General features: G+C 36.2%; 1 protein-coding gene across 1 annotated transcript; it reads left to right on the top strand.

Annotated features, from left to right (window-relative positions):
• The first annotated feature begins 7743 nt into the window (after positions 1-7743).
• Positions 7744-8702, top strand: phlda2 (pleckstrin homology-like domain, family A, member 2). The gene is made up of 2 exons (XM_030135583.1): positions 7744-8312; positions 8459-8702. Exon 1 carries the CDS (start codon positions 7856-7858, stop codon positions 8270-8272), a length of 417 nt encoding a protein of 138 aa, XP_029991443.1. The 5' UTR covers positions 7744-7855; the 3' UTR covers positions 8273-8312; positions 8459-8702.
• The last annotated feature ends 4255 nt before the right edge of the window (positions 8703-12957 follow it).

Genomic DNA, 12957 nt, shown 5'->3' with positions numbered 1-12957 from the left:
GAACTGTAATCAAGATTTTTTTCCTGAGTGTTTTTATTCCTCTTTAGGCATGAAAAAAACAATACGATTGAAAATTTTCTTATGAACTTTTTTTTTTTTTCTGAGTTCCACTCAGCTGGACACCATTAATTTTTGAAGCAAAGAAATATATATTTACTGATATACTGTGTGAAAACTATGAAATAAAAACATTTTTAATGCTGCTAATCTGATGTTTTCTCACATTTTAACATACTTTAATACTAGTCACTACTCACTTCATGGAGATATAATATGCAAAAAAAAAAAACAAAAAAACTTTTTGTTTTAAAAAAAACTTTTCATCACAGTCTAATAACAATAACAAGCAACCGATTTACACTGAAACATGTTACTGCAGATCAGGTTTATCAAGAACAGCAAAGTTACAGTAATGGTATGAATTGCAGTGTATTATGGGATGGTGCATAAGCGTCCACTGTTTTGGCTGATATGGAACTAAAACAACAAAATCCATGAATATACAAGAGAACAGCTGCAGAATACCTGTCCACTTTTTATTTATTTTATTTTATTTTATTAAAAGAAAAAAAAAAAAAAATCATAAAATAATAGCTATCCACTGTAGTGACCACTATGCATGAAAGGGTTAAAGGCCTATTTTTGTAGTGACCTCCAAATTTATTCCTCTCTACATTTATCCTTTCCTAAGTAATATATCACCATGTATTATAGTTTTATTCTTTGCATTTTGTATTTGTCAGTGAAAATCAGGTTTTGTTCTATATTTAATTTACTATGTAGAGTTCATATATACACATATTCATAAAAACTCAGTGTAAGCAGAAACTGAATTGTTCTTGATAAAAAGAATCAGTAAATAGAAAACACAATTGTCTTCTAAGAACAGTCAAACTTTACTATCCAACTTCAGCAGAACAGCTCACAGGCTCAAGTGTCACACACATATTACCTCCAGAGTCCTGACTCCAAGGTGACTTTACAGTCAGCAGGAAAAACTACAGAACCAGTCAGAATCCAGGAAGGTTTACTGAGGTAAATATATGTGAAACCCTAACCCTAACCCATGTACAGTCACAGAAAAAATTATTAGACCATCAAAAGTCATCAGAAACAATGGTTATGCAATCAAGTACTAACTCCTGTGTGTATCGTGTGACTAAAACAGACAGAAAAGAAAACATGGAATGTCCAAAAGCACTGTTTTTGTCAGTACAATGCCATAGATATTGATGTAAGAACTGAAGTGATTTTGGTTATTATAAAAAAAAAACAAACAAACATGGAAAATGTCTAGATATCAGCTCTGAAATTAAACTGTTATGAGCTATTTTTGTTGTTATCATTATATTTGTCCACACAAATGTACCTTTAGTTGTACCAGGCATTAAAATGAACAAGAAAGTGAAGACAACAAGGGGTGGTCTAATATATTTTTTTTTCGCGACTGTATGTGTGAGTGTTTTTTGGGGCAAAATAATATGTTAACTTTTTTTTTTTTTTGCAATGAATGTATATTAAAAACTACTAAATCTTTACTAAAGCTGTTCAAATGTTGACCTAATCCAATATTAAAATCCACATTTAATAAATTATTTCTAAAGTATTCCAGTGTCTGTGATAAATATAATTCCTTAGCTGTCACTCATGTTATTCAACCATATTAACATGAATAAAACAAAGTGTACAGATTATTTCAACAATAAAATTTTGACCTATAAATGTTCATTGCTTTCTTTTCTTCTATTTCATTCTGTGTGTTGTGACTCAGAGTAAACACTGAACAGCTTCATGTCCTGACATGACAAACTTCATCCCATTCTGGTCGTTCCACCTGCTGCCTTCACACCCTTGTACCCATGGTTATGAGACTCTATCACACTGAAGTAAACAAGGCAAAAACAATAACACACGTGCTGAAATACTTGAGTTTCATGTGTTCTTTTTTTTTTTGTTATGAAAACTTCCCTTTTACACTATCTTACTTCCTCTCTCTGTTTGTCTCTGGGGTTTGTTTTGTCTATAGAGACAGTGAGAACTGGAGGGCACTAATGTAAATTTGAGGTTGTCACAACACACCTCCAGGGATGCATCACACTGACTGTGTGACTCCCTCCAGAAATAGTTGTACTTTCCCACAAGACTGAAACACAAGGAACAGAGTGGCGTTTCAGCAACAGCCACAGTGTGCTGTTTGTTTTGAGAACTTCAGCTCAGTCGCCACTATCACCGTCTACACTGTATAATATGTGACATGGTATTCCAACATGCAACAGCCACAATATTTTTTATTTTTCTTTAGAACTTTCTTTTTATTGAAGTTTTCAAATTGAAAGAACCAAAGAATAACAGAACAAAAAACAAAACAGAAACAAAACTAGAAAAGCATTCAGAACACAGACCTCTGCCAAAGCAGATCAGTCCCCCAAAATTTAATCATTTGTTCCTCGTGCCAGTATCAACATTTCCTGAAATTTTCATCCAAATCCGTCCATAAGTTTTTGAGTTATCTTGCACATGGACAGACAGACCAACGGCGGCAGAAGCATAACCTCCTTGGCGGAGGTAAAAAAGGGCAATAGAGAACTAAGGTTACAAAGATCATACATTTCCTGCTGTTTTGGAATGAGATAGCAGAGGAAATGAGCACCATATTTGGAATAAAAGTCATCTGCTCTTTTGTCTTTACCTGGACAAATTCCCAGACAATCTCAAGGCCCACGGTAGGTACCTCTGTAGAGTCCTTCTGGCTGCAGGCACACAGATGTGGCTGTGCACAAACTCCCCTTCAAAGGAGGATTGGATTGAACTTGTCAATGAAATAAACTGCATAGACAGACTGACCTTCTCTATAAGGTTAGGACTGGATCAGTATATAAAGGTCAGGGAAAAATGGACTGTACACTGTAAAGAATGGAACCCACTGTGATTGAAAGATTTTATTTTTTGACCCACAATATTAAGGGTTTTAGTTGCATTTTCATGTCTAGTCATTCTATTATCTGCCTTTAATGCAGTGGTTCCTAACCTTTTTTGGCTCGTGACCCCATTTTAGCCTAAATTTCCTAAATAGATTTTTTTTTTTGCTAAAATTAATTTCTTTTTGATCACGTAATAGTTTGTTATACTATGTTGCAAATAAACATTAATTTTAGACAACATTTAGTCTATATAATGTATATTATTATGGACGGCAGCAGAAAAGCCAGGTGTAGATTATTGCACAAGAGAGAATTTTATTTTCCTTGGTCAGGATATGTACAGTCAGTCCAGTTTGTATTTACAAGGCTGACAATTAATACTGAACAAACAAGAACTCAAACTATGAATTATGAAAGAGCTGCAGCATCTGAAACTGACCAGCATCTGAAACTGACCACAATGAACAGATAAACAGAACCACAGTGCTTCAGTTTCAGCTTCAGTTTGTCATGTCTTTTATGGATTGGGATTGTCTCTCTCAACTCACCTTATATTTTTTATTAGTAAGTTTTTATTTTTATTTTTATCAATTACTAGAAATTTCAGGTGACCCCATTTGAATTCCAGGTTGAAAAACACTGGTTCACTGCAAAAATCCAAATCTTACCAAGTGTATTTTTCTGATTTCTAGTCAAAATATCTCATCACACTTAAAATAAGACAGAATCACCTAAAGAGCAACTTTTCAGTGAGATATAAGAACTTATTTTTAGACAATATATCTTGAAAATCTTATGGCAGATTTTTTGGGTTGAATTAAGCAAAAAAAAAAAAATCTTTGAATTAAGCAAAAAAAAAAAAAGCTCACTGGAACAAGTGACAATTATCTTGGGAAGATTTCTTGAAACAACATTTTCAAGATCTGTTGTCTAAAAATAAGTTCTTATATCTCACAGAAAAGTTACTCTTTATGTGATTATGTCTTATTTTAAGTGTGATGAGATATTTTCATCAGAAATGACAAAAATACACTTGGTAAGATTTCTATTTTTAAAGAGTTTAAAGCATGTTTTCTTTCTTTATGACTTTTTTTTATGACTTCTTCACTTTTCTCAAAACCACCTCATGACATTAACAGCACAATAACACTGTAACATGTATTTGATTTTACCCCTCCCTTTTCACAGGGCAAATAAATAATGGTCCTCACACACACACACACACACACACACACACACACACACACACACACACACTCATAGACACAACATTTTCATCTGGTGCACACACACACTCTCCAACCCACACACACCTGGCCCTCCCTTGGCAAGCAGACTCATCTAAAGCGATCTTTACCACATGCTGAGTCACTGCCTGGGCATGTCTACAAGGCAGCAGAGACACATATACACACACATACACACACACTAATACACACATATACACACATACAGCCAGGCAACAAAGATAGAAGCCCTTAAAACAAAGAGAGGAGGAGGTAAAGAGGAGGTGGTGGCACCTCCTCACTCAACAGAAGTTGTTTGACTCAGTGCACACATGTGGTTGAGTCTTCTTTATGATCAGGGGATTAAACTGGAGGCCACATCCCGCTTCAGTGTCAACACTCATGCAGCCTGATGTGATTCACCTCCATGGCTACACTTCTGGCGCCGTCTGCTTGAACACACTGGTACAGATGTGTGAATCCTAATGGGTGGTCTTGTACACAAACACACAAAATGCTTTATTTTTATCTTTTTTTATTCCCACAAGTACACCCAGTGATTTGCATAATTACTAGAGAACTGGTGACTCTGTGTCCAGTCCACAGTGACATTTTACTTCCTGAGGAAAAATGAGAGATATTTCCAATATGTCTGTGAAGGGGAACTGATAGAGGAGCAGACATGAGAGGCTGAAGTGGGTGCTTGATACACATTCGCCACAGTGTATCTGAACAGGATGCTGGGTGATGATCATCCAACGGAAAAGGACGGGCTTTAGGAGAACAGTTAATGACATGTGCCATCACCCCATTGAGGAGCAGACTCCAGGAGACCAGGACTCAGTTTGGTAACTGACTGGCTGCTCCTGACAAGGTTATTACACATAAAAAAACAAAAAACAAAAACAAAGTTCAGATAATACTAGCAAGGGTACAATAAAATAAAAAGGAGACTTTAATTATTATTTATTACTTTTACAACCTTTATTCAACCAGTATAAAATGCTCATAATAATAAATACCACAAAAAGACTTCTACTGGACTAGTTTATATTATACTATGATACATAATAAAAACTACAGTGCACATGACATTCCAATTTATGTTTCCCTGTAACATAAACCCATAAAGACCTGAACAGACAAAAACCATCTACTGATATAAACTGTCTAATAGCTGTTGATCCATTAATCCTACCAATCTATGTAAAAAACTGGTGTAAAATGCAGTTTGTCATCTTTTCATGGTCACCAGATATGGCCCATTTGGACATTCAGAGGCTCCGTAGTGAATGTGGAAACACTGTCATCTTCTGCAACATTGATTCACCAGTGAAACCCATGGAGTTCGATCAGTGACAGTGGATGGAGATGCATGTTTTTACATTCAGTTAGCGATATCTTTGCTGAAAAAGTAACTTTTTCTTCATTTATGTCTGTTTTGGTATCATTTACTTTGAATTAACTCTGAGTTTTCATGAACAGTTACATGATCTGTGACTAAAACGTAGGAAAATACATGATTTACATTTTTAAAAAAAAATGCAAACTACAAAGGATACTATTTTATATATATGTATTTTTAAAGTTGGTAATAGATCAGTTAAGAAAGGTAGAAATTGAGAAAAAATCATTTGGGAACTGATACAAAAGTAGCACTGGGTCTTTATTGGTTAATGTTTCATGCTGTAAAAACAATTTGTAAACAGTGGGTTTGTAAATCATATTTGAAGCCATACATATCTTTTAGCTGCTATAAATTAGTAATTTCTTCATAAACCACAAAAACTCTTACACTAAATAAAAACTAAACTAAAAGTAGTCAACTGTTCAAAATAAAAGTAAAACTAAAAGCACATGTGCGATTTTAAAACTAACTAAAACTAAACTTGAAACCAAAAACAAAGCAAATAGAGTTAACAGAAAAAAAAAAAAAACAAAGAAAAAAAAAAAAACTAATGATAAAACTATAATAACACTAGTTTCTGATTGTAGTCAATAAAGTAAAAAGTTCTCATGGATAAAATAAGGAGAGACTTAAGGAAGAAACACAAGACAACCCATTCCACAGCCTCAGGGCCATGTAGTTACAGCTGTCACTTTAAAATACCTTTAATTTGCAAAGTGACTGACAACCATGAAACTAGAACATAGTTTTACTTTTGCTCAAGCAGGAAAACTCTGTAACCTTTCTGTGTTCTCTTATCTGTGAAGTGCGTGACTCCTGGTCCTGTCTGGCCTTTGTACCCTTTTGTTTCTCTTTAATATCTCTCATTTTGATGACTCCTCTGTCCACCTACTGAATGGAAACCATGTCCACAAGTGTCCACTTAACATCAACTGACAGGAATAGTCGAATTTATGTAAACGCCACTGAGGTGAAACACGTTTAGTCTACCTTTAAAAAGAATGTGGCACCACTTCCTATGTGGCAGAATGCTGGGATATAAATGGAATTACTCTGCTACACTGTAAAAAAAAAAAAAAAAAAAAAATCCTGTTGTTTCTATGGAAAAAAACTGGCAGCAGTGGTTACTAGAACAATACTGTAAAAAACACATCCAACTGTGAACATATTTAGGGAGTAACATGTAGATTTAACATTTTAAACATGTAGATTTAACATTGGATTTAAATAGACTGCACTTATTTAGCACATTTTCTCCACCTTCATGGTGTCCACTTTCCAAAACCACCGGGTCCAACTGGGACCAGTCTACGCTTCAGTGTCTTCCATGGACACTGTGACATATGGACAGTCTGAGACAGGACTCGAATCACCAACCCTTTGGTTATTAGATGAGCTGCTCTACCAACTAACCCATTGATTTACAAGTTTAAAATGTTACATTATTAAATGTTTAATTTTGTTAAAATAACTTTTTGTAAAAAAAAAAAAAAAAAAAAAGCAAATATGCCATTATTTCAACATTATGGTCTTACAATTTACACAGCACCACATTGTTTTTCAATTTACAGTTTTATTTTCTATAAACAATAGAAATACAACATTTCTACATACAAATCTGGTTTTGTTCACGTACTCTTCCTGTAAAAACTACAGCTATATTTGATTTAATCGTTAACACAAAAATCTGTTCAAATAAACATCTTTGCATTGTATTGTTACTTACAGTTTTTTAATGCTGCAATTTTACAACTTTTTGGTGTTAATTCTACAGTCATTATTTACAGTGTATGTCATGGAAAAAAAAGAACTTGGAGGAATTCTTCAAACACAGAAATCCTTGTTGATATTGGAGGTTTTCGGGTTTTACGCATGAACTCAGCGCATGCAGTCAGTGTACACATCTGGTAATTAAGCCTATTACTGGATCACTTAGTGCAGAATGGGCAAATATTTGGACTAATCTTTAGAGTAGGATGTGGATTACTAATTAACATGTTGGCAGTGTGATTAGGTCCACGTTAGGACTTCCTTTGCCCCCCCACCCCCGCCCCTCTAGCACCGCAGCTTCCGCCCACACACAGCCTTGAATTACTCCACTGGCAACTGTTGATGCATTCCCAAACCAACTGACGTCAAGTGGGAAGGGCTGAGGCCAGGGTGCACTATAAAGGTCCCTTACAACTTGGTTCATTCACACAGAACAACTCTGGATTACCGCAGCCTTTGTAGAGTAGCTCCTTGTTTGGGCTCGGGGTGGAACACGGGGGTTCACCAAGCTGCGTAAAACGGCGTAAACAATGAAAATGTCCGCGGCGGAGATCTGCCAGGTCCTGAAGGAGGGAGAACTGGAGAAGAGGAGCGACAACCTGCTCCAGTTCTGGAAGAGGAAGACGTGCGTCCTGACCACGGACAGCCTCAACATTTACGCGGACACGCAGAAGCGCTCCAAGGGCAAAGAGCTGAAGCTGCAGTCCATTAAGAAGGTGGACTGCGTGGAGCGCACCGGCAAGTTCGTCTATTTCACCATCGTGACCACAGACAATAAGGAGATCGATTTCCGGTGCTCTGGAGAGGATAACTGCTGGAACGCTGTGATAACCATGGCTCTGATTGACTACCAGAACAGAAAGGCCATCCAGGACTTTAAAACGCGCCAGGACAATGAGAGCGCGTCGCCGGGACAGCAGGAAAGGCGCATGGCCAGGGCGCCCTGAGCCGCTTTGGAGACTCTGACACTTAACCACTCCTAATATGGTGAGAGACACACCATCAAACACCGCTGACAAGACACATGAATGTAAATCTGAGTAAAAATAAAACATTATCTGTAGCTGAAGCAGTTTGGAGTCGGTGCCCACATTGAACCTGAGTCTAACTGCATGACTTGTGTTTCATTCCAGTGTCGAAATGGACCATACAATAATAATACGGACCAAAAGGAAGACGAGGTCATCCGGTCCGGAGATGAAGGATTGTTCGGGACTGAGGTCTCAGGAAAAAAAAAAAAAAAAAAGAAAAAAAGACAGACTGATCCTGAACGACATCTACAACGACAGAAAGAGAGTTTCAGAAGTGACTGAAGCCTTGAGTTGTCAAAACTATTTCAAGCTTTGCTCCCTGGAGGATTGACTCCAAAAAAACCACGTTGCAACATTTGTTAATTTATTTGTTTCCATGATATGATGTTACTGGCAATCAGCTTGTGTTGTTTAAATTATTTACTGTTTCAATGTGTGTTGAGTTTGTATTTATTTGAATAAATATTCCTACATTTTTCAAATGGATCTTAACCTGTCTTCTATTTCAGTTTGCTCCTTCTCCACTTGTGTGTTCAGATTTCATTACAGCATTAGAAAACCATCCACTCAGTCACACTCAGGGACACTTGAGGCATTTCTTTACAAATACCAGACGTGTAATAGTATGAAGGGAGTGGAGGACAGGAAAGTCCCTTCCGCTCTGGTGTCAGGTGGAATGTGACTCTTTATTGTCACTGGGAGGAATTCAAGCTTTAGTCATAAATGATAAGAGCAGTTCATCAGCAACAGGGACTTTCAAAGACACCGCCGTGACATTAAACACACCTCATTTTCTTGCGAGGTGTGGTAACTTGTAAGTAGGTCTCGTTAAATCTTATGGTAATGGTCTTAAAACCTCATAAACTAGTTAACTATGCAGCTTTCTAACACATCTACAGTTTCTTCTGCTGCTTCTTTTATAGAATCTTCTGCTTTGTGTTGTCAAACCTGACCTGGTCTGATCTGTGGTCATAAAATCATTAAAGGCGTAGGTGGGAAAACATGTGACATGACATTTGTACACACCTAAAATAAGTGCCATTATAAAAGCAGTGAGCGATATAATAGTCATAATGAGAAAATCCCATAAAGAGACAATCTTCTGTGTCATAAATGGACAGTTCATAAAGTTCATATTGGACTTGTTGAAAAACCCTCACATTTCTTGTCATAATTTGATAGAAAATACAAAGAAACATTTCAATTTACCAGATTTAAAAGAATCAAAGTCATTTGAAATAATACATTTATTTCAGGCACAAAATGAATAAGAAGAAAATAAAGAGTTACAGATAAGTGGCAATATGAGAAAAAAAAACATTCTATATTCTGCAGTAAAGAAACTTTTAATCACATGATGCCTTCATTTCCATCCTTGAAAAGGAGTGGAAGTTTAAACCTTATTTACTCCCACACCTTTTCTATAAGTTCATCATTACTACAGTATTCATTCAACTTTCTTATTGATTTAAACCTATATTCTAGTTATAATATTTTTCTCTAGATATTATATGATTATTATTTTTTGTTAGTTTTTATTCATTTCTGTATTAAATGTTTACATTTTTATATCTTACAGTACGGTGAATTGCTAATGTGGAACATTTTTGTATTTTGGACTTCTGTAGTATATTGCAATGTTAAGCCAACAGGTAATGTAATAATAATAATAATAATAATAATAATAATAATAATAATAATAATAATAATAATGTAAAGCTTAAGTCTCCCACACTGGGACTATTCACCCTGTACTGTTACCCTAAAGATGGAAGGATTTTGTTTTCAGACACTTTCCTCTTTTTATTAATATTTATATACATCAGGAATCACCAGGTGCAATGATTACACTGGTCTACAAGTAAAATGCCTCTATAATAAAAGTAGTGCAACTTTACCAAATTTGAGTCACTAATAGAGAAGAATTAAGTCAAAAATGCTGGTTGGCTGTAGTTTCCATAACACAGTCTTGGGTCAAAATGTGAAATTCTGAGAATTAATGAGAGAATGGATTTTACTCCAAAGGAATGTTTGTCTCAAAGCTACCAGATCTACTTCGAAACACTGTCTGAAACATTACAGTATGTTCACTTAACAGGCTCTTTATACTTTAACATTTATAAATCTACTGTATAAACACTTTGCCATATCCATTGAAAACATCATCTAACCAGCACTTTTGTCATTTTGTCGCCTAATTCATCTTATTAAAGTTGAAAGATTCAGCACATTTAATATGAGGTAGATCATTTTTTTTAAAAAAGAAAGAAAAAGAAAGAAAATGAAAGAAAGAAAGTTCTAGACCAGTGTTTCATACTGTGTCCCACTTACACTTCAACTCTCAAGAATAAATCACATTGTTACCATCATCTCATGAGAAGAGGTAAAATATTTCATTCCTACTTTATAGACAACAGTATATGTCAGTTAATATTATTATCCACCATATATACATACAGTACTATATACTAGTGCTGTCAAACCATTCAAATTTTTAATCAGATTAATCACAGGGTTGCTGTGGATTAATTTTGATTAATCACGATTAAATATCATTCATTTTTAATCTATATTAATCATGTTTCATTTTGCATGAGCAAACAGACTCAAGAAAGTAGAAATATATATGCATTTAGTGTGTTTATTAAACATCTTCAATAGTTTCAACAAAACAACCTGAAACAAAACAACTTGAAACAACTGTTCAGTCTTGTTTTTGTTTAATTTGTTGTTTTTTTTTTTTTCCATCCAGAGGGCCAACATGCTGTTTAGTGTCTTCCATCTTTACTTCCACCAGGAGGTATTGTGATTGCTTTGCTTTGTGTGTTTGCGTGCATGTTTGTTTGTTTGTTAGCAGGATAACTCAAAAAGTTATAGACGGATTTTCATGAAATTTTCAGAAAATGTTGATACTGGCACAAGGAAGAAATGATTAAATTTTGGGGGTGATCGGGGGTGGGGGGGTGGGGGGCCACTGATCTGCCTTAGCGGAGGTCTGCGCTATCCGAGTGCTTTTCTTGTTATGGGTTGGTTCTGCTGCCTGTCACTACCAGATCACCTGCCTGTTTACGCATGCACAATGTTAACTCTACTTGGACAAACTGCCCAAAATACGTTGGCAGAGACGTTCAGAGTCATTGTGCACTGTGGATGGGTTAATTGCGCCGAAATTTTAAATTAGATTAATCATGATGATGGATTAATCTGAGTTAATTCGTTAACTTTGACAGCTCTACCATATACTTAAAAATACACACTTATGTACACATACAGTGTACAGTACATCCACAAATTTACATAATATTAAGTAAACCAACAAATAATATCTATTAAAAGTTTAAATGTTGTCATGTCTTGCTTGTACTGTATTTATAAAAGTAATATAAGACAACATTTAAGAGCAGGGGAAGTTTTAAAATGCAAAGTGAGCCGTCCTGTGTATAAATACCCTCAGAGCTGGGTCTTACAGAGTGGAAGTGTGTTATGAGCACAAATGCCCAGGGGCTGTAGGTGATAGTAAGCTGAATCTCCAGGCAGCAGTAATGAAGTGTATAGTAACGTGACACTTCTCCCTGTCCCGTCCCATCACTGCACGCAGCTTTGAAGTCGGATCCCTCTACGATGAACGCATCAAAGGGTTACCCTGATCTGACGAGTATTAGCCGAGCGGATGGGCCCCCTTCCTAAAAATACCGCTTCACAAATTGGCACCGCTTTAATCTTAGACATACACAACACACTTTCGGCTCCTGTGCCAGAGACCACACTGAGGCTATTATCACTAATCTTAGACGGTAGCATCTTATTTTGAATGTGTAGCACTTCCACAGGCCCACAGCCCACGTCACAAACTACATCAGAAAAGTGAGGTTGTCTCTTTTACGTCCTCGCTTGTGTGATCCAGCAGTTGAAGCAACACTCACTCTGCCTCTTTGCCTCTGAACTCATGCTGTGTAAACATCCTCTGACGCAGCACACTCGGGCCATACTTGCAGGGCTTGGCGTCATCCCTCCATAGGCTGTCATTATGTGGATATACAAAACAAGGAATGCATTGTTACGCTCTGGAGCAATACAGATAACCACAGTAAAGGGAGGAGATATGTTGGATGTGAGATATGCTTGTAGGACAGTAACTTTCAATCATATTTTCAGCTCTTAATCCTTAGTTTTACAGCTGAGCAGGAGAAAATGTTTGATTTGCAGGCTTTTGTTGTAAACACAGAGCTGATGAGCTGAGGAGGGTGATGTGAGGTGAAGTCTGTTTAACATCTGGAGATACTCTGCAACACTTAGTCCAACTCTCAACTTATGCACTAACTCAACATGACATGCTATTAATTCATACTGATATGCTGAAGGAATTTTTGTCTCTAAATCAGGGGTGTCAAACTCATTTTAGTTCAGGGGCCGCATTCAGCCCAATATGACCTGTAGTAGGCTGGTAAAATTATAACAGTGGAAAAAAAGTCAAATTATATTATAATAATGGTTACGTCTACAAAGTTTTATTTAAAATGTGAATAACATGTAGCCTGGACAGCCATCCGGTTTTCTCAGTGTATTCAAAACAGTCTGGAACTGGTCCATTCGCTGTGAAT

Source organism: Sphaeramia orbicularis, chromosome 6 (genome assembly GCF_902148855.1).
Source record: "Sphaeramia orbicularis chromosome 6, fSphaOr1.1, whole genome shotgun sequence".
Taxonomy (NCBI): Eukaryota; Metazoa; Chordata; class Actinopteri; order Kurtiformes; family Apogonidae; genus Sphaeramia; species Sphaeramia orbicularis.
The sequence above is the reverse complement of the archived record's forward strand: the minus strand, read 5'-3'. Positions and strand labels throughout refer to the sequence as shown.